Below are 22242 nucleotides of genomic sequence, written 5' to 3'. Positions count from 1 at the left end.
CAAAATCTTGAGAGGCCTTCACTATTGCAGAAAATGACCCAATGGTGCCTAGCAACTGATGTTACCGATTCTAAATAGTTGACTTGGTCTTCCTATATACAGAAACGATGCTTGGAGTTGGTAATGCAAGTCATTGTTAGCAACCTTACAGGAGTTTCCATATGAATCTTCAACTCATTCTTCCTTCTGGCTGTAACCCAAAAACGCTTTGCTAACGATTTTTAAAGGCCAAACTTCTCACACAGTTGCTTTTACCTCATTCTCAGCTAACTACTAAAGGGACCTAAATGTAACTTCCATTGTTCCTGTGTTACAGAAGTGTTTTCCATGGTCTGCTGACCATGTGCAACTCTTCATAGATAATATAAGTGATAACAAGTTTGGGGTGGGTGGGTTTGCCAAGTTTTTACTTATTTATTTAAATCCTGGCTTCATTATTTTTATAAATAACTCAAGGCAGTGAACATATCCAATACAGCTTCCTTCTCCTATTTTTCCCACAACAACCCTGTGAGGTGAGTTGGGCTCAGAAAGAGTCTCTGGCCCTAAGTCACCCAGTCAGAGTTTCATGCCCAAAGTGGGACTAGAACTCACAATCTCCTTCTCTGGTATAAACCCTGGTACTAATATTCAGTATCTGTTCCATTTTGGCTGTTCACCCCATCCTAAAAAACAAATCCAAGGAAAGCCAACAAATTTGGCTCTTCCTAAAGGAACTCTGTAGGGACACGGTGGCTCAGTGGCTAAGACACTGAGCTTGTCGATCAGAAGGTCGGCAGTTCAGCGGTTTGAATCCCTAGCACCGCATAACGGCGTGAGCTCCTGTTACTTGTCCCTGCTTCTGCCAACCTAGCAGTTCAAAAGCATGTAAAAAATGCAAGTAGAAAAATAGGAACCACCTTTGATGGGAAGGTAACAGAGTTCTGGGCGCCTTTGCCATTTAGTCATACTGGCCACATGACCACGGGGATGTCTTTGGACAGCACTGGCTCTTCGACTTTGAAACAGAGATGAGCACCGCCCCCTAGAGTCGTGAACGACTAGCTCATATGTGTGAGGGGTACCTTTACCTTTAAACTAAAGGAACTCTGAGGCCCATAAAATTTACATTTCCAAGCCCTGCAAAATGGAAAGCAGATATCTGACTACTTTCCATCTGCCTAATCTGGAACTAGAATTCACAGTCTCCTGGTGATTGGACCAAAGTCATCCAGCGGATTTTATGCCTGAGGTGGCACTACAATTTACTGTCTCCTGGGCTCTAGCCTAGCCTGGTGCCTTAGGTTTGATTTCGACTTCTGCACTTTATGAAAAGTGTGTGTCAGTTATTTGGGGATGATTGCATATAGCTGTTGCAATTATACTTCTGTGAATGTTAACGTTCTGGCAGGGGGATGCTCAAACAACAAAGCACACAAAATGTAGAAGATGTCAACCAATGAGCAGGCAGGACATGCATCTCACACAATGCGTAGTTGAGATTTGGCAGATGTGTGGATCGGCCCTTCTCCAACCACCTGCAACCTACACTTACCCATCAATCATTTGGCAGGATAAATATGCATTGAAGCCTATGCACAGCTGCGGATAACAGTTCCTACTGAGATTGCTGCAGATGTGTCCTCTCCTATCCACTGGCTGGCCACTGCCCTAAATTGGCCATTTGATCTGGGCTGCTGCAGTGCCTAGACATTTGTCTTCTGTAAGGTCATCTTCCTTCATAATGCTTGACTTGTCCTTTGAAAAATGCTACTTGGGCATTTGTGTAGGCTACTTCTTAAACATATTTCACTCATCTTTGCCCTTCCCAGTCCCCTAGGGCGCTCTGGAAGTCTCCTAAAGGCTATGCACAGCCATTTTTGCAAAGGGGGCAGGGTTCAGGGAGGCCAAAAATGCTGTATTCAGTGCATAAGAAGCACCCAGATTTTCATCCTTTGGGGGGGGGGGGGAAGGTGCATCTTATATTCTAAAAAATACGGTACACCTCGACTTACAATTATTCATTTAGTAACCATTTGAAATTACAGCAGCAGTGAAAAAGTGACTTACAATTGGTCCTCACCCTTCGACTGTCATAGCATCCTGACACATGATCAAAACATGGGCAATTGGCAACTGGAATTTATGATACTTCCAGAACCATGTGATCACAATCCGTGACTTTCTCAGCTGGCTACTGACAAGCAAAGTCAATGGGGAAAGGTGGATTTGCTTAACAACCATGTGATTCACTTAACAACCATGTCCAAAAAGAATCATAAGATTGAACGTGAATTAACAATCACCCTGCTTACCAATGCAAATGTTGGCATAGTCATAAGTCAAGCACTACCTGTGGGTCAACACGGCCATTGTTGCTTAGTCAAAATTTTTGGTTGAAGTAAGTCAAGGCTTGGATGCAGTGCATAAACTCATTCATCTTCTCAATAATTTTAGAAAAACAGAATTGTTTTTATCCTTTCATTTATATCAGGAAGGCCAAGGGAGCCATACATAGAGCCGAAGTGTTGCCTAGAACTGTGTTGGCTTTTGCCGCAGCTGCTGCACACTGCTGGCTTATATTTAAATGGTTGTCCACTAGGACTCCAAGATCCCTTTCACAGTTATTACTGTTGAGCAAGGTATCATCTATACTATACCTATGCATTTCGTTTGTGTTGCCTAAATGTAGAACCTTACTCTTTTCATTATTGAATTTCATTTTATTAGATAGTGCCAAATGTTCAAGTTTGTCAAAATCCTTCTGTATCTTAAGCCTATCTTCTGGAGTGTTGGCTACTCCCGCCAGCTTGGTGTCATTTGCAAATTTGATGAGTTCCCCACTTATTCCATCATCCAAATCATTGAAGAGTACTGGGCCAAAAACAGAGCCTTGGGGTACTCCACTGCATACTTCCCTCCATGTAGATGCAGTTCCATTGAGGACTACATGTTGAGTGCGGTTGGTCAGCCAGTTACGAATCCATCTGGTGGTGATGCTGTCCAACCCACATTCTTCTACTTTATCTAGTAGTAGGTTATGATCTACCTTATCAAATGCCTTACTGAAGTCCAAGTAAATTATATCGACGGCATTCCTCTGGTCCACTAATTTTGTCACTTTGTCAAAGAAGCAATAAGATTAGTCTGGCATGTTCTGTTTTTGACAAACCCATGTTGGCTTTTGGCTATTTCTTTGTTTACTTCTAGGTGTTCGCTAATTCGTTGCTTGATTATCTTTTCCAGAATCTTTCCTGGTATTGAGGTCAGGCTGATAGGCCTATAGTTTCCTGGATCAATTTTTTTTTCTTTTTTTGAAAATGGGAACCACATCAGCTCTTTTCCAGTCCTCTGGCAGGATCTCTGGTGCTCCAGGATCTCTGAAAGATATAGTTCAGTGGTTCTCAGATCTCATCTGCAGTTCCTTCAGAACCCTGAAACAGATCCCCAAGAAAGTGAGGGAAAAAAGAAAAAGTTATTCGCAATTAGCAAATAAATTATACCAGAGGGGGTGTGGTTTAGATGGTTGATGCCTGAAGGTATACTAATATTCTGGGAGGAGACAAGAGTTAGAATTAATACACCCATAGAGGCACAGGCCTTTATGGAAAAAAATAAGCTACTCCTAGAAAAACCTGATGATCCTTCACCAGACACACAGGACACGGGAGGGGCTGGAGCACTGCCGGCGGGGGGAGATGGGGCAACACTGAGAAAGCTCAGATCACAAAAATGAGTAAGAAAACCCACCTGACATAAACTGATCGAAATTACCAATTGAATTTATATGCTGACTATATGCTACTACTTAATAATGAATTATATGTAAATGTATACTATGAGTATGGAGGGGGGGCACACCTACCGCACATTGCAGTTGCCAAAATTTGTAACCTTTCCCCTATCTTTTTCCTTTGCAAAATACTAAAAAAACCAATAAAACTTTGTTTTTTTTTTAAAAAAAAAGAACCCTGGGGTGTAATCCGTCCGGTCCTGGTGATTTGAACTCATCTAGGGTAGACAGGTGCTCACTTACCATTTTCTTCCCTATTTCAATTTGTGTTCCTAATCTGATTTTTGTGGTACTGTTTTTGATAGGTTGGACTGTTTTAGCCTTTTGTGTAAAGACAGATGCAAAACATGAGTTAAATAGTTCTGCTTTATCCCTGTTGCTTGTCACCTTCTTGCCACTTTCTCCCAGCAATGGACCAATTGTTTCCTTAATCTTTTTCTTGTTTTTAACATGTTGGAAGAAGCTTTTTTTGTTATTTTTTACTTTTGTGGCAAGCCTTCCTTTATTGTGAGCCTTAGCTTTCTTTACTTCATCTTTACAGGCTCGGGCTATTTGCTGATATTCTGCCTTAGTTATATCCCCCTCTTTCCACTTTTTATACTTAACTTTTTTTGTCTTTCGATTTGTCAGAGAGTTCTGTATGCAGCCATGCTGGTTTCTTTTGGGAGCTGTTATTTTTCTTCTTCATTGGTATTGTGCTAGACTGAGCTTTTGTAATCTCATTTTTCAAAATTTTCCAAGCTTCTTGAGTTGTTTTCCCCTTGAGGATTCTCATCCATGGAATTCTGCCCAAGATCTCTCTAAGTTTATTGAAATTAACTCTCTTAAAATCCAAGACTCTAGTTTGACTTTGTTCTATTACTTGTGTTTGCATAATGTTGAATTCCAATATTGCATGGTCACTTGCCCCCAGGGTTCCTATGGCTTCAACACCTTCTATCATTTCCTCTCTGTTAGTGAGAATTAAGTCTAATATGGCTGATCCCCTTGTTCCCTTCTCTACTTTTTGGGAAACAAAGTTGTCTGCTAGGTTCGTTAGGAACCTATTGGATCTTCCACTTGGTGCAGAGTTTGTTTCCCAGTTGATGTCAGGATAGTTAAAATCCCCCATTACTATTGTGGCATGCTTCCTACATACCTTAGTTAGCAACTAGCAAAAAGTTCATCTACTTCTTCTGCTTGGTTGGGTGGCCTATAATGTAGACCTATGGCAATGTCATTTCCCCCCCAACCTTTAATATTTAATAAGGACCCAGATTATTGGGGGCAATAGGCTGACTCTGAACCATTTAGAGGGGATGTAAAAGCACTATGAAGCGGTATATAAGTCTAAAAGCTATTGCTATATAGCAGTTTGCTTAGGATCAAACAGAAAGGCCATGGTTGAGATAAGAGTAGGAGCTCATAGCTGATGCATTTAACCATTGCTCTATGTGAATTGAGCATGCTATGCCTACCTAAATGTTGAAAAACTAGGTTGTAAAAAATTCCTACATTATTTCAGCGGAGTGATGTCCCAACCTTCAAAGGTGGACAATCGGTAAAGAAAAACAATGGCTCTTTATTTCCAGTTTGCTTTTTATTAGCCACAGTTTTCACAGCTAGTCCTTTAGTGGGAAGAACAGCTCCAAACCAAAGTCTAGGCCAGATCAGATTGTGGTAGCTTTTCTTTCCCTTTCTTTTCGTGATTAAGGAAGGGTGGGAAACCAGTTGGATTGGGTTTAGTATGGTTTATTGGTTTAGCATGTATCCGTAGAGAGACAGATAATTGGCAACAGGACAGGGGAGACAAGTACCCTTTACATGCTGAAGGAATTTATTACACTGATCTCACTGATAGCAGAAAAGGCTTTCTGCTGCCTTCTACTCTACTCTTTCTTTGTTCTCTTCTTCCTGGACCTCCTCTTTACAAACGCCGCAACCGCTAGAATATTTATCCCAGTGGAATCCAACAGCGTTAATGAGGGAACTGGAACGGCCACTGATATAACGCAGGACGGTGTTTGGGAAGAGCGGGGCCCCACTGAAACTGGTGCCATCGTCGTTGCCGAAAGAAAAGTAGCGCCCCTCATCCGTGACAAAGACCAGTTTGCGAACATAATATCTGTATTTCCCAGATACTTGGATGATGGACTCCCTTGGGAACAGGAAGATTTCCTCCAGATCTCCTGAATTGCCGCCAACATAATTACTCCACTCCTTTCCATAACGGACCTGAAGGCTGGAATAAATAAATAGGACAGTGATGGCTAACATTTTTCTCCTCGCATTCTAAATCGTCCACACCCGCAGGGGGTGGTGGTGGATGGGTTTCCACTGCAATCCCCATGCTCCACCCACCCACCCCCACAAATTCATATGCATCTCCTGCATGTGTGGTAGAGACCCAAAAATCAGCTGGCCAGCGGGAGGCCTGCAAACATTTGCGTGGTGCTGAGCTGAATAATGGCTCGCATTCCCACAGAGAGGGCTCTGTGTGCCATAGTTTCGCCATCACAGAAATGGGATCTTGGTTCTCTTGGACCAGTTTCAATCTGTGAAGTATGAATTTCCAGATTAGAATCATATTATTACCGATAAAAAGGCACCTTAGTTTCCTTAATAGTTTTCTTTGAGAAGAACAGTGAGGAAATGAACAATGAGGAAAAACAGGGAGGTTAAAAATTGAGGCTACCTTTGTAATGACTCCTCTTAAAATTCTGCAAATAATGTGAAGACAACTGCACAATGGAGCTTTTGTTTGGGCTTAATTACACCTACACTGATTAAAGAGCGAACTGGCTTGACGATGACTAAACCTACATTGGGAACAGTGTTTATTTCCAACAAGTGTAGAAATTATCCCTGGACTGTTAGAAACCTTTCTCTGAAAGTGTGTTTGCTCTCATACTAAACCACACGGGTTTTTCATTTCATCTGGCACTGTACATCAAAGCCTGGTTGAGTAATCCTATAGTTACTCTGCCATGTGAAAAAACATGGACTGGAAGAACAGCTACTAACAGTTCAAAATGAAACCACAAAAGGACTAGATGAGTGCTTGTGAAGCTTGGCAACTTGAAGATGAGTGAACCTCAACCCCCAGAATTCTGGAAGTTGGAAGTCCACGAATCTTCAAGTTGTCAAGCTTGAAAAACAGTCATCTTCACTAAGGTATCTTTGGGATAAGACACGGGATCAAATCTAACATAGGGAATAATAATAATGGCTTGGGATCACATTATTTGAAGGATTGTCTTTTCCCAATCACACTGATCCAACCCACCAGAGCAGGGAAGTAGGGAATGCTATAGGTCAGAGGTTCTCAACCTTCCCAATGCCGCGAGACTTTAATATAGTTCCTCATGTTGTGGTGACCCCCAACCATAAAATTGGTGTCTCGGTTCCTAAGACTATCGAAAATATGTGTTTTCCAATGGTCTTAGGCGACCCCTGTGAAAGGGTCGTTCGACCCCCAAAGGGGTTGCGACCCACAGGTTGAGAACCGCTGCTATAGGTGCCCTCTTCTAAGGAGATTCCTCTAGCAAGATCGAGAAGGAGAGCCTTTTCCATGTGGCTCCTTTCATGTGGAACTTCATCCCTGTAGGGGATAAGATTGACTCACGTTTTAACATTCTTTCAGCAGGCCCTGAAGTCAAGGTTTTCTTCTGATCTAGGCTTCCCCAAAAAGCACGAAGCAGAATCTTGGTCCCAACAAAACCCCTTTTATTAAACAAATATGAATTCCTCTCATTCACATTCAGGAAGACCTGGTAAACAGTCTTTCAAAGGAATATTTATGACTACAGATCTTATCTATCTTGGAAAGCTGCCATGTAAATATTATACAAATGAGGTGCTGTGCAATGAAAGACTGGGCACAGAGACTCTAAGATTCACAGACAGATGTTCACACTCTTGAAATGAATCTAACAACTGACCGAACGAATTGTTTCCTGCAAAAGCCCACTCCCCTTTCACTCCTCTTTTATTTCCTATGGTAGGGGACAATCACTTTCCACCTGTGACTTTACTCCCAAGTCTATCTGAGTTCTGAGTAGTTCTTTTCTTCTGGCAGCTCTGCGCATGTGCACACTGGGAACAGGCTCCAGCTGTTGCTCTGCCTCACTGCTGTCTAGCTTCATAGGCTCCTGATCACTGCCAGATGGCCTCAGCCCTGTCTCTGCTTCTGACACAGAGCCCTTGTCTGAGTCTTCCCTGGCCTCCAGGATTGGCCCATGCTACTGGAGGCCTTTATCAAAAAGAATTTTCCGCTCTCAGAGGAGGAATTGAGTGGGAGTAGTGAAAGAGACAGTAAAACACAAGATAGTAAGACTCAAGACGGGAAGGAGGGGGGCACTGAGGCTCTCTCTGGCGACAGGGAAGAAGAAGCAATATCAAAAAGGCTCAGATCACAGTATTGGCCCATGCTCCTCCCCACCCTCCTCACCGACTGACTCTGCTGCCAGCTCTGCTGGTTGCTGGCAGGCTACAATAGGTTTTGCCAACAGACCAGGGACCCCAAAGTGGGGAAAAAAGCCCATCAAGTGTCTTATTTCACTGTGGTCACTGGGGGTGGGGGTAGGAGGCTATCTCTTTTTATTATTTTTACTTTGGCCATTTATCTTTGCAAGCTCCTCGGAATCAGACTGAGTTGAGTGGCCATATAGATTTTCTTAAACAACTAAGACTGGGTATCCCATTTCAAAGTTGACTTTGATAACAAGCAGAGTAATTCAGTTTCAGGTCCAGCAACAAGTTCTCAGAACCAATGATCAACAAGCAAAAAATATGGATTTCAGTAAAGCAACTGTGGAAGGAAATAGAAGAAAAGAATAATCAATTACAGCAGAGATGGGCCCATTGTTGGAAGACCTGAACGATAGATTAGGGGCAGAACATCATGAAGAAAACCTACTTATGTCGTCACGAATCACACCCATGTAATGGCACATAATCAAGTCAAGTAATTGACAGGCAATATTTCCATAATCAAGTTTTAATCACTACTCTGCTGTGTACAAGACTGATTCCAGGGCTATTAACATGGACATCCAAAAATTAGAATTCTAGTAAACACAATTTTTCACAATTGTCCATGCAACTGATTCAGGAAATTTCTGAAACCTAAACCGGAGTCACAATAAAACTGAAGGGAAAAAAAGTTACCCCTGTTCTCTTCTACGCATATGGACAGAGAAGAACTGTAGTGAACAAATATCCTTATGTTGACATTTGTTTGTGCACACATCCTACACGCAACAGTGTAACTGAAACTCTTCCTCTTTTTATATGTGCTGTGTATGCAGCACATATAAAAAGGGGTGGGGCTCTGATCATACGGTCATTACTGCCATCTTTGACCCATTTCTTCAGCTTCAACATATACATTACCCTTTAGATTTCATGGACTGGTTGTTTTAATTATTTTTATAGTTTTGGAAGTGTAAGCTACCCAGAGTCATTGATTGAGATGGGTGCTGTCAAAATGGAATAAGTCCAGAAATAGGCTTCTGTTTATATTTATGTTGGATATTTGGATTGCAAAATGCCTTTTATTGTTTTATTAATTCTGGAATTGTAAGTCACCCAGAATCACTGAGAGGGACAGCTGTAGAATTTTTTTTTAAAAAAGAAACAATCTGAAATGCTTCCCCACAAAACTGTGTTGCGACAGAATTTATACCCCTCAAAGTTGTGTTGACCCAGGATCTTTTAATTTCCATCAACCCAAGCACATTTTCCTTCCTCGACCTACAAAATCCTGAAATCCCACAGCCATCTCAGCCATTCATGTACTTACCCCACAATGTAACGACTGCTAACCCGGATCCTTATGGCAGTTATGGGCCCCTCGAGTTGGTTCCCAGAATGAGAAAAGCGTTCTCCACCTGTCCCCCCATACTCCCCAGAAAAGGAGGAAGTCCGAGCATGCTCTGAAATAAGATGGAGGAGGGAGAAAGGGTTGAGTTGTGATAGAGTAGTGGTAATAATAGACCCAATTCCTTTCCTGGAATTTACCTGCGTGGAGGGTGCTGCCACACGACAGGAGGAAGAGGATGATGAAGCAATGCTTCCTAGAAAGACAGGTGTATAAAATCAATGAATTACATTATTTTTATTATTACAGGTAGTCCTCAACTTACAACCATTCATTTAGTGGTTCATCACATAGCACTAGCACTCAAGACTTATATACTGCTTCACAGTGCTTTTACAGCCCTCTGTAAGTGGTTTACAGAGTCAGCACATTGGCCCCCAACAATCTGGGTCCTCATTTTACTGACATGGGAAGGATGGAAGGCTGAGTTAATTTTGAGCCGGTCAGGATCAAACTCCTGGTAGTGGGCAGAATTAGCTTGCAATACTGGATTTCAACCACTGTATCTCCATTGTTCAAAGTTACAGCAGCACTGCAAAAAGTGGCTTACAGCCATTCCTCGCACTTACAACCCTCACAGCATCCCCGTGGTCATGTAATCAAAATTCGGGCAACCGACATGTATTTATCACAGATGCAGCATCTCGGGGTCATATGATCACCATTGGCAACCTTCCCAGCCGGCTTCTGACAAGGAAAGTCAATGGGGGAAGCCAGATTTTCTTAACGACCATGGGTTTCACTTTACAACTTCATTGATTCATTTAACTGTGGCAAAACATTAATTGGGTGTGACTCACTTAACTGCCTTGCTTAGTAAAGGAAATTCTGGTCCCAATTGTAGTCGTAAGTCAAGGATGGCCTGTATATAAAGCCGAGGTGGCGGAGTGGTTAGAGCGCAGTACTGCAGGCTACTTAAACTGACTGCTAGCTGCAGTTTGGCAGTTCGATTCTGACCGGCTCAAAGTTGACTCAGCCTTCCATCTTTCCGAGGTGGGTAAAATGAGGACCCAGATTGTTGGGGGGCAATAGGCTGACTCTGTAAACCGCTTAGAGAGGGTGGTAAAAGCACTATGAAGCAGTATATCCCATTGCTATATAATAACACTGCCCTTATTCCCGTAGTAGCAGCGATATTTCCAATCTGCTTGTTGTATTTCTTGCAACACCTTCAAGGTTAAAAATTGGATCCAGAATCCTTAATATTTCCTCATGCCCCAATTTTTGCAGAGGAACAGGGCTTAATGGCAGGGCCTTGAAATCCAACTTTAACATCCTCTCTACAAATCCCAGACTGATTTTCTCCTTCCAGAAGCCTGTTCTTAGAAAGAACTCCAAATCCATTGGGATGTAAAAAGCACGACCGCTTATGGGTGCACCTGTATCAGCATAACTTTCAAGATTTAGGAAGTTTCTCCCCTATTAAATATTTTATTAACTTTAGAAACCATCCAGCTCCCTCTACCACTGACGCAACTCTTAGAAACTTAGACTAGGGACAATCTAAGTTTCTAAGAGTTGTCCCATTTCTTACTTACATTGTGGCCAACACAGTCCCGGGCTTGGAGATCTGTGGCTATCTCCTGCAAAGTGTCCTAAGGGAGCTTTCATACGGTTTTATACTGTTTCCAAGGCACCATATGAATTACCTTATCTTGGGAACAGGCCTGCTGGGTCAATATCATAATTTTCTTATAGATTTCCTGGGTTGGCATTTTCCTGGAAGTCACCCAGGGAACACCCTCTCTCTCTTCCCTGGATGCCTGATCTGACGGTCCCAGCTTGGCCTTGCATGACTTCTAGGATAAGCATGTCCTTGTGACCAACTTAGTTAAAGATGGTATTTCTTTGAAAGCATTTTCCCTTATTCACTGGTTTGAAGTGTTGGAAGAAATGTCCTTCTGGGTTCAGTTCCCAGTGGGGAAAAACACACTGGAAACATGGAGGCTGCTTGGAAAGATGGTTTAAGGGTGGACAGGATCGCATGGCTTGAGCTCCTGAACAGAAAAAGAGGATCACATGCTTTCAGATGTTGGGTGAAGAAGAAAAAGAGAGCAAGATGCTGAAAACCCCTGGATTTATGCCTTCTCTGGTCTTTAATCTTGATCTTGTATTCTGATTGCTTGTCAGACTGCCATGGGGCCATGCAGGGGCAACTCTCTAGTCTGTGTTTTGAATCCAAGTTTGGTTGAGCATTGCTTCTTCCCAGGTGCCCTGAGGTGAGAAGGGTAAAGGGCTAATACTATCGTGCCTTAATCCTATCACCCTGGCACTGAATGAGGGGGGGATTTTTTTTAATACATAGAATAGACTGCCTCAGGCCTTTTAATGGCCCATTGACAAAGGTGGGGGCTATTAAGAGTGTATCTATTTCCTGCCTGAAAGCATGTTTCTCCATTTCTTATCCAGGTAAATATAATATTCTGCCTTTTCAATATTTCCCAGGATATTTCATTTTTCTACAAGGGTGTGTGTGTGTGTGTGTGAATTTTAACTTCCTACAGAAGGAAGCAATGTTTTGAAATTGCCCGTTATTAATAAACTGAGAGGACCCATAGATTACCCGAGAAAGCAGCATTTTGCAAACTTAGCAACTTTTAAGATAGATGGACCAGCTCCCAGAATTCATCGCTGTCTGAGGAATTCTAGAACTTGAAGTCCACCTATCTTAAAAGTCGCTAAGGTTAAGAACCACAGCTGCAGAGAACAAGCACCTCCACAGAAAGTCTCCATACAAAGATTGCGATCTACCAATCTACACACATGAAGCCAAATCCCCCCCAAGGCCTCCCTACACGCATGAGGTCAGATACACCCCACCCCCAATGTAGCAATTTTCCAATCTTTAGTAGTGAAGGCAATGTCAGATTGGTCTTGATCCTTTTGTATGTCAGATGCTGTCAAGGGACAGGGCAAACGCAGCTCAGGTACTGGCCATTTTGTTGGTAGACTGTCCTGTCATATCTTTTTGGGATATCCCACTTATACCACTACTTTGTCATGGGTTCTTTTAAGCATTCCCAAGTTAGCGGGCTCCAAAACATCAGGTCCTAGCCAATAGATACACAAAGACTAGTGCTCACTGGTCTCTCTTCTACTTTTTCCTATTTCTACTATACCTTTATTCCTCCAACTAGTATTCCTTATGAGTCCTACTGCTGGAAACTATCTTTTTCTATCTGCTTCAGGTTATTTTACTGCCACAGACCAACACACCTCCTTCCTTCCCTCTCTCTCTGTCCCCCTCCCCACTCTCTCTCACAAACACTCCTGCCCTCTCTCTCTCTCTCTCTCTCTCTCTCACACACACACACACACACACACCACATAAACATACACATACACACACACAAAATTCAGCTGCCCCTCTCTGTTCAGATTTTATAGCCAACAATGGCTATCCTGCAGAGGTGGTATTCTACCAGCTTGGACTGATTCACCCAAACCGGTAGCGGAAATCCCGCCCAACCGCCCTGGATCTATTTCATCCTATTTAGGGATGTTTTTTGAGCAAAGTGATGCGTGGAAGGCGAGGAGCGCATGCACACACCTTTGCGAACCAGTAGGGAAGGTAAGTGAAAACCACCCCTGCTCTGCTGGCTAGGGAGAGGTTTTAAAGGACAGGTGTTGGCTGTTTTGTAGGCAGCCTATCTTCTCAAATATGCAAACGTTTGAATCTAGTTTGGAAGTTAAGGGACAGTCCGTGCACATACACACCCCGAAAGACCTGTGCACAGCATTCTGCCCCCCCGCCGAATAAATACATCACAGAGTACTCTGAATATGAGGTGACCAACTCATGAACAGATTATGTCCAGGAAAAGTCACAGCTGACATGCCAGCTGATGATGATAAGAGGTGCTCCTGGCCTCCAATGACACGGATGACATTGTGACCTTCTTCAGTTCAAGGATTTGTGGTTTTTGAAAGAGGAAAACCCCATTTGAACAGTTGGAACTCCTGCTCCCAATTTTTGTACCTGGGAACTATCCATTCATCTGGTCTTTGTTTTACCAGTAGTGGTATTAGTGGGATACCCCCAAAAGATGACAAAATACATTGCTTACAAAATGGCCAACACATGTGCTTCTTTTGCCCTGTTAATTGCTGCTCAACAATACTTACCACAGTTGCTGGTAGTCCTTGACTTACAACAGTTCATTTAGTGACTGTTCAAAGTTACAATGGCACTGAAAAAGGTGACTCATGACCATTTTTCACACTTATGACCATTGCAGCATCCCCATGGTCATGTGATTTACATTCGGGTGCTTGACAACTGACTCACAATTAAGATGGCTGCAGTGTCCTGGAGTCATGTGATCCCCTTTTGCGACCTACTGACAAGCAAAGTCAATGGAGAAAACCAGATTCACTTAACCACCGCGGTACTAATTTAAAAACTGCAGTGATTCACTTAACAAATGTGGCTCCAAAAGTTTACGACAAAAAAAGTTGTAAAATGGGACGAACTCATTTGACAAATTCCTCACTTAACGACATAAATTTGGGGCTCAATTGTGGTCATAAGTCAAGGACTATCTGTAGTTCAAAACATACAAGCAGTCCTCAACTTACAACCACAAATGGGACCAGAATTTCCACTGCTAAGCAAAGCGGTCTTTAGATGAGTTGCCCCTGATTTTATGAACTTTTTTTCCCCACAGTTATTAAGCAAATTGCTGCAGTTGTTAAGTGAACCATGTGGTCATTAAGCCGGAGTCTGGCTTCTTCATTCCTTTGCTTTTCAGAAGACCTCTGGGAAGGTTGCAAGTGGCAATCACACCACCTGGGAATGCTGAAACCGTTGTGACTACATGCCAATTGCCCAGTGCCCCAATTTTGATCAGGTGACTGTGGAGATGCTGTGACGGTCATTAGTGTAAGGACAACTCATAAGTCATCCCCTCCAATGCTGATGCAACTTAGCTCACTAAACAAATGGCTGCAAGATGAAGACCACTTTGTAGAACTTTTCCTAAATTAGATATTTACTGAAAAGCAAAACTGGGTGTCATCAGTGCAATGATACTGGATGGATTCAAAGCATCTGAAGACTGCCTCGGTAGCTTCATAAAGATGCTAAATAGCTTTTGGATCAAAACTAATAACTTGTGACTCCTGGTAGCATAGCTGTCATTCACACAGAAGAGGAATGATTACTCAGTGATACTCTTTGAACATAACCTTAAGTGCCCAGCCTCTAAATCATAGGTATCAAACTAGCGGTGTCATGTTGTCATCACGTCAGAGGAGGTATTCAGCCAGTTCTGACAGGTTCTGGAGAACCGGTAGTGGACATTTTGAGTAGTTAGGAGAACTGGCAAATAGGCTGGCCCCGCCCCTGCTGCCTCCTATCCTCCCAGCTGATCTTCTTTTATTGCCCAGAACAGGAGCTGGAAATCAGGTTAGTGAGGTGGGGAGGGAATGGAGTTTTTGCAGTAACCTTCCCCTGCCATGCCCACAAAGCCCCGCCCCAGAACTAGTAGTAAAATATTTTGAATCCCACGACTGCATCACGTGATGTATCACGACATTTTTTCCCTTCACAGAACTGGGGTAGGCGTGGTACGTGTAACGCATCGGGCCCGTGGGCCGCTAGCCCCTGCTTAAACCATGGAATTCATTCAGGAGAATAGTGCTATTGATCTCGTCAAAGGCAGCTGAGGGATCAAACAGGATCAGCTGAGTCAATGCTCTCTACAGAGGATTTACAAGCAGGGCCACCCTGGTTAATTCAGTCCCCAACTCAATTCTAGTTGGCTTTTAAATGCCCACGAAAAACATCTGGGGCTATACAAAAAACATCTGGGCTCAAGCACTTTGCTCAAACGACGGGGGATGGATCCTGAGCCAGGAAAGTTTCTTTAGAAATGGGTGGACTGCAGATAGTCCATAACTTATGACAATTGGGACCAGAATTTCCACTGCTAGGGAAGGAGGTGGTTGTATGACTCATATCCGATTTTATGAACTTTTCTACCATGATTGCTAAATAAAGCACTGCAATTGTTATGTGAATCACATGGCTGTAAGTGAATTTGTGAATTCCCCCGTTGACTTTGCTCGTCAGAAGCTGGCTGGGAAGGTTGGAAATGTTGATCATACTATCTGGGATGCACAATGGCTGTAAATGATCGAGGGCCCAAATTTTGATCAAGAGACCATGGGGACACTGCAGTGGTCAGGTGAGGATTGTTAAGTCACTTTTTCAGTGCTGTTGTGACTTTGAGTGGTCACTAAACAAATGGTTGTAAGTCAAGGACTAGCTGAATTGTCTTCTTTAAAGCCAGCAGCATCCTTCCACCGTGCAAAAGACTGTTTGGTTTCTCTCCCAAATGACTAAGTCAATTTCTTCTGCTTAACTCAAATAGAAGAGGATTTGCAGATGTTAAGAAAACACGTGGTAGACTTTATAACTATTATGCATCTTGTTTATGTCTTCAGGATTCAAAGATTTGAAAACTACCCCAAACAAATTAGACCAAATGGCACACTGGAGTCCTCCATATGTACCACGTCAAAATGCTGCTTTTAATATAAGCTATAGTTCAGCCTGTACCACATTTCGATATGATTTATACCTCTACATTTGCAATGACGCATATAGATGAATATATGCAAAGTTAATGCAAATCAGCGCCCTCCCTTGTCTTTCTTTAATGATGGATTTCCTCCTTTATGGAGATGTATAAACAGAATTGATGAAGATGGAAGATAAAGTAAGAGATGGATTTCATGTAAATATTCACTACAAAATTTAAACCCTGGTGAGCTCAATAAAACAGAAGGTGGTTTTTCTCATTTTAGCAAAATGAACTGTTAATGCCTGCTATGACAAAACAGGCTACACCATTTCTCATCAGAGACAATAATAAAGTTGTGGGTTATACAGGTATAGTCCTCGACTTACGACCACAATTGACCCCAACATTTCTGTTGTTAAGATAAACATTTGTTAAGTGAGCTTTGCGCCATTTTATGACCTTTCTTGCCACAGTTGCAGGAGTGGGATTCAGCCGGTTCGGATCTGTTCGGGCGAACCCGTAGCTCCGACGATCAGGTTGGCCTCCCTCCCTCCCTTTGCGCTTTACTTACCTTTATCTTCTCAGCTGATTAGCGCGGCAGAGCGGATTGCCACGTCTCAACTGTATTACTCCCCAAGAAGTAACGTGGAAGGTAAATTTTGGTAAAACTGTGCCCGCATGCGCAGCGAAATGCACGATTACCAAACCGTTGTTAAACTGGCAGGATCCCACCACTGCAGTGTTGTTAAGCGAATCACTGCAGTTGTTAAGTTAGTAACCCAGTTGTTAAGTGAATCTGGCTTCCTCCCTGACTCTGCTGATCAGAAAGTTGCAAAAGAGGATCACATAACCCCAGGACACTGCAACCATCCTAAGTTTTTTTTTTAATTAAAATTTTATTAGTTTATAATTTGGCATACAAAGAGAATGCAAAAGTAAATAATAGGGAAATTGGGAGAGAGAAAAGGGAAGTCAATAGTGGGGGAAAGCCAAGGGGGGAAAAGGCACTGACTTCCGATTCCATTTGGTGCAGTAAAATAAGGCATTAGCATCAAACCTCAACTTTTCCATTTTACATAATAATATAAATCAGTCATTTCTATAACCAGAAATCTACCGTGTTTCCCCGAAAATAAGACAGGGTCTTATTTTCTTTTGCCCCACGAAATATGGCCTTGGGCTTATTATAGGGGAGGGCTTATTATTTCTGGGGCAGGTGAGAAGCAAGGCGCGCCTTTTACCTTTCCAGCTCCGTCGCGCTCCTCGCCATTGTGCTCAGGGAAGTGTCTGGTAAAAAAAAAGAACTTCTCGCAAGTTCAATCAAACAACTTGCCCGAATGGTAAAGGCAGCCTGCCTGGTTCCTTTCCCCGCCGTCCCTTTAACGAGGGGCGGCAGGTGCGTGGGTGGGGGAGAAGCGAGGCACGCCTCCTACCTTTCCAGCTCTGTTGCGTTCCTCGCCCTTTCGCCCATTGAATCCCTTGTAAAAAAAATCTCACGAGTTGAACTCATGAGGCTTTTTTTACAAGGGGATTCAATGGGCAAAAGGGCGAGGAACGCGACGGAGCTGGAAAGGTAGGAGGCATGCCTCACTTCTCCACCCCCCACCTGCCGCCCCTCGTTAAAGGGACGGCGGGGAAAGGAACCAGGCAGGCTGCCTTTACCATTGGGGTGGGCGGTGTTTTTTTGCACGAGAAGGAACAGGCAGGAGGGGGTGCGTCTTACCTTTCGAGCTTTGTTGCATTCCTCGACATTGTATTCAGGGAAGCCCCTGGTAAAAAAAAAAAAACCCATCTCGCGATTTCAAGATGTTTGATGGAACTCGTGAGAAGTTTTTTTTTCACCAGCCGCTTCCCTGAGCACAATGGCGAGGAACGCGAGGAAGGGAACCAGGTAGGCTGCCTTTGCCATTGGGGTGGGCGGTGTTTTTTTACACGAGAAGGAACAGGCAGGAGGGGGTGATCACATTGCTGGCCTGCCGCTGTTTTTGCGGCGAGCCCTCTTTTTGCCCCAGAAGCTGTACCGGTAGGTGGTACAGTGTTAATGGCGGGGACTAGTTGCGCATGCGCTTAAATATTTGGGGCGGGCTTATTTTCAGGGGAGGGCTTATTATGGCGCATGCTCTGAAAAGCCCGATTGGGCTTATTAGCAGGGCATGTCTTATTTTCGGGGAAACACAGTATGTAATCGGTAGAACCCAAAATCAAAGTTTCATTTTTTACCACCTCAAGCAAAAAGTCCAGAAGAGGTTTCCAGGTAGAAATAAAAGTACTTGTATTTTTTTCTTTCATCAGAACAGTCAATTTTAAAAATTGATGCACAAAAACCTGTAACCAAACAACATGCTTGACGAAATTGAGGAAAGTTTTTGCTAACTCCATCAGTTTTTGTAGCCATTCATCCATTGTGGGGGTAGATGTGACCCATTTCTGTGCACAAAGTAGTCATAAGTCACTTTGTTCAGTGCCGTTCTAACTTTGAACGGTCACTAAATGAACTGTTGTAAGTTGAGGGCTACCTGTATACCTTACTCTGAATAACACTGGTGGGGTCAGAATAGCCTACTCAGTCTATAGAAATCAGGGCGCTTTCCCCATTTTAGGCCAATGTGGTGGCTCAGTGATTACGACGCTGGGCTTGTGGAGTGGAGAGCTGGGAGTCCAGGTTTGAGACCCTCGTGTCACCTGATGGGGTGAGCTCTTGTCCTTGTGCAGCTCTGCCAACCTAGCAGTTCGAAAGCATGGAAATGTGAGTATATAAATGCTGTAGGTACCACTTTGGTGGGAAGATAATAATGCTCCATCATGCTGGCCATGTGAGCAGAGAAATGGTTTTTGGACAGCATTGCCTTGAAACAGAGATCAGCACCACCCCCTACAGTTGGCAACGACTAGCGGAGTAAAATCCGCAGGGACTCCCTTCCTTTATCCCACTCCTCAGTTAACTTCCTGTGCTTGAATTGGCAGAAAACTATTCGGTCATAACATTTGCTATTTTTTAATCCCCAGTCCCTACCTTTGATCTACAGGTTGTTCTTGACCACAAGTGGAGCTGGAACTATTGTTTCTAAGTAAGATAGCAATTAAATTAGTTTCTTGACTTTTTCCCTGCAGTCATTAAACAAATCATCACAGTGGTTAAACAAAGCATGCTATTGTTTAAGTGACTTCAGCTTCCCTATTAACTTTATTGTTGAAACCTGGCTGGGAAAGTTGCAAATGCCAATCACATCATCCTAGGATTCTACAGCTATCATAAATAATGCCAGTTTCCAAATGTGACTGGGGGGAAAGTGATACGGTTGTAAGTATGCGGATTGGGTTTAACTCAGGGGTGAAATGTTACCGGTTCTGGCGAACTGGTAGTTACAACAATCAGCTGTGTGATATTGTCGCACAGCTGGTTGTCAGAACTACCGTTCCCCCGAACTGGTAGCATTTATTTTACTACCAGTTACAACGATCAGCTGTGCGACAATCAGCTGTGTTGCACGATTTATATTTGCTAGAAAGCAGGAAATCTTGCTTTCTACCAAATATAAATTGCGCGGCACAGCTGCCCCCCACCCCCCCGTTCTACTTACCTTTGCAGACTCAGAAAAGGCTTCTTAATCGTCCTTTTTCAGTGCTGTGCGGTAGACCCTGTGGTGCATATGGGTGCGAAGCGAACCGGTAGCAAAGCGAACCAGTAGCAGATTTCAAAGCATTTCACCTCTGGCGATACTCAGGTTTTTAGTGCCACTGTAACTTTGAACGATTACTAAGTGAATGGTTGTAAGTTGAAGACTACCTATACAGGTAGTCCTTGACTTACGACCACAATTGAGCCCAAAATTGTTACCAAGTGAAACATTTGTGAATTCTGCCCCATTTTGCAATCTTTCGTGCCACAGTTGTTTAAGTGGATCACTGTTGCTGTTAGGTTAGTAACATGGTTGTTTAAATAAATCTGGTTTCCCCATTGCTTGTCAGAAGGTCACAAATTCACATGAAATCATCATAATATACAAGTCAATTGCCAAGCGTCTGAATTTTGATCCAGGGCTATGTGGATACTGCAAGGCTCCTGAGTTGAAAAACGGTCCTAACTCATTTTTTTTAGTGCTGTTGTGACTTTGAACAGTCACTAAATGAACTGTTGCAAGTCGAGGACTACCTGTACTGTATAGCCTCTGTTTTGGTTTGCTCTTCTTTTGTTTGTGGAAAAATCAGGGAGAAAATCCATCCATGTAAAGTCGCTAAGCATTGACAATGACTGGATGGCACATATTCAATCAATCAATGCCACCAGGCACTGCCCACCATCTGCCAATAGAATAATGAAAGGGAGGCAGGGCAGGAGCAGAGCTTGGGCAAGCGATGAGTTTTGACAGATGATCACAGTGCCTGTCCTGAGCCATCTAACAGGAGGCTAAACCTGTCAGTCAAAAAAAAGACCTGGAAAAAAAAGAGATGGAAGCTCCCATAAAGCCTGAAAACCTTACCAAATAGCTGAGGTTCTTGCATAATAAAGTGGGACAGCTGGCTCTCTCCAAACCTGGCACTACCACCTTTCTCTCACTTAACCATCCAACGCAAGTCAGCTTGGTTTGATATCAAGCTTTTTCAAAAATCTAGTTTTTCCTGGGCATAGAAGCAACCCACAGCTGTGTCCAACTCTTTCAGAAAGAAGGTGCTTTTCCCACCCTCTGCAAATCATCATATTGCAATGAAAGAACAGGGAAAATTTTCCATGTCCTAAAATGACTTAAGGGAGAAACATTGATTGATTGATTGATGCTTTAAAACCAGCACTGATGCCTGGCAAATTGCCTGGAGAAGTCTGCCTTAACCACTACCAAACCGGCTCTTTCAGACAGGGCTTTGCAACCTTGCCAAGATGCATCCTAGCTAGGGAATCCTGGGAATTGGAAGTCCACACATCACAAAGTTGCCAAGGTTGGGAAACCCTGCTCTAAGTGAAAAACAAAACAAAACCCGTGACTTTAAAATAAAACAATTTAAGATCATTTAAGCCAGGCAAATGAGTGGGCTCAGGATGAGATACAGTCTTGCTATATAACTGAATTTTTGTGAGGGTGAAGAAGTTTGCAGAGAAGAATGGTTGGCCACTATTGTAACCTGTACAGACGAACATTGAGAAATACAGCTGTTCTTTTTTAAACCTTGCAAATAGAAATTACACATAAGGAAAAGGGTGGGTCTGGGAGGTTTTTTGTTGTTGTTGAAGGGGACAAGTTTTACAAGACTGAACATCCATAAAGAGCAGTATCTGGGAACACATTGGTAACCACTGACGGACAATCCCTATTGCTTAACTTTCTGAACAACTGGTAATCCTTGATTTATAGACCATGTTGGGAAACATCCATCTGGGTTCATTTCCAAGTGGGGAAAAAGACACCGGATTCATGGAAGCTGCTTGGAAAGAAGGTTTATTGATGAACAGGATCCCATGCCTTGAGGATCGAAGAAAAAAGGGAAGAGATGCTGGGAGTGCCTCAGTTTTATGCCCTCTCTGGGCTTTCAAATTTGAGCTTACTTACTTATTTATTTAGTTTGTCAGACATAGACAAGAGAACAGGTATAAATATAAACATGGACATGAACACAGGAAATGGGTATGAATAAATGGGGACACTAGGACTGGGATGGTAGGCATGCTGGTGCACTTATGCATGCCCACTTTACGGACCTCTTAGGAAAGGGGTGAGATCCACGCTAGACAGCTTGAGGTTGAAGTTACAGGGGTTTAAGGATGTAAGAACAGTCGGGTAGTGCATTCCAGGGATTGACCACTTTGTTGCTGAAGTCATATGTTCTGCAATCGAGTTTGGAGCGGTTTATGTCAGACTCCCATGGGGGGTAACTTCGTAGGTTGTGTTTTGAGTCCCAAGTTTGGTTGAGCCTTGGTGGGTGATATAATCTCCCCAGGTGCCATGTGGTGAATTCTGTTGCTAGATGGGTAGAGGGTTAATCCTACCTTTGTTGGATCTTGGGTGAGGGTATTGGTCTATGATCTAGCTATCTCTTAAGTGCTGACATCTGCTCTGGGCTATTGGGGAGGGTGTGGGGACTATTAAGAG

General features: G+C 43.1%; 1 protein-coding gene across 1 annotated transcript; it reads right to left on the bottom strand.

Moving 5' to 3' along the window:
* Positions 1 to 5332: 5332 nt before the first annotated feature.
* ZG16 (zymogen granule protein 16) lies at positions 5333 to 11260 on the bottom strand. Its single transcript, XM_081933650.1, has 4 exons — positions 11171 to 11260; positions 9773 to 9828; positions 9555 to 9687; positions 5333 to 5993 (listed from the first exon to the last, which is right to left on the bottom strand). Coding segments are annotated over exons 1-4 (549 nt in total). The 5' UTR covers positions 11173 to 11260; the 3' UTR covers positions 5333 to 5635.
* Between the last annotated feature and the right edge of the window lie 10982 nt (positions 11261 to 22242).

The sequence above is a fragment of the Natrix helvetica genome (genome assembly GCF_964273705.1).
Source record: "Natrix helvetica genome assembly, chromosome: Z".
Classification (NCBI taxonomy): Eukaryota; Metazoa; Chordata; class Lepidosauria; order Squamata; family Natricidae; genus Natrix; species Natrix helvetica.
Note: the sequence above shows the minus strand (reverse complement) of the source record. Positions and strands in the feature narration are given on the sequence as shown.

What these genes read in the sequence shown, in the direction of transcription:
- ZG16 (XM_081933650.1), bottom strand. An exon ending in TGGCAGCACCCTCCACGCAG is followed by an intron (nt 9,688 to 9,772) that starts GTAAATTCCAGG and finishes ATCTTATTTCAG; the next exon opens with AGCATGCTCGGACTTCCTCC. An exon ending in AGCAGTCGTTACATTGTGGG is followed by an intron (nt 5,994 to 9,554) that starts GTAAGTACATGA and finishes TATTTATTCCAG; the next exon opens with CCTTCAGGTCCGTTATGGAA.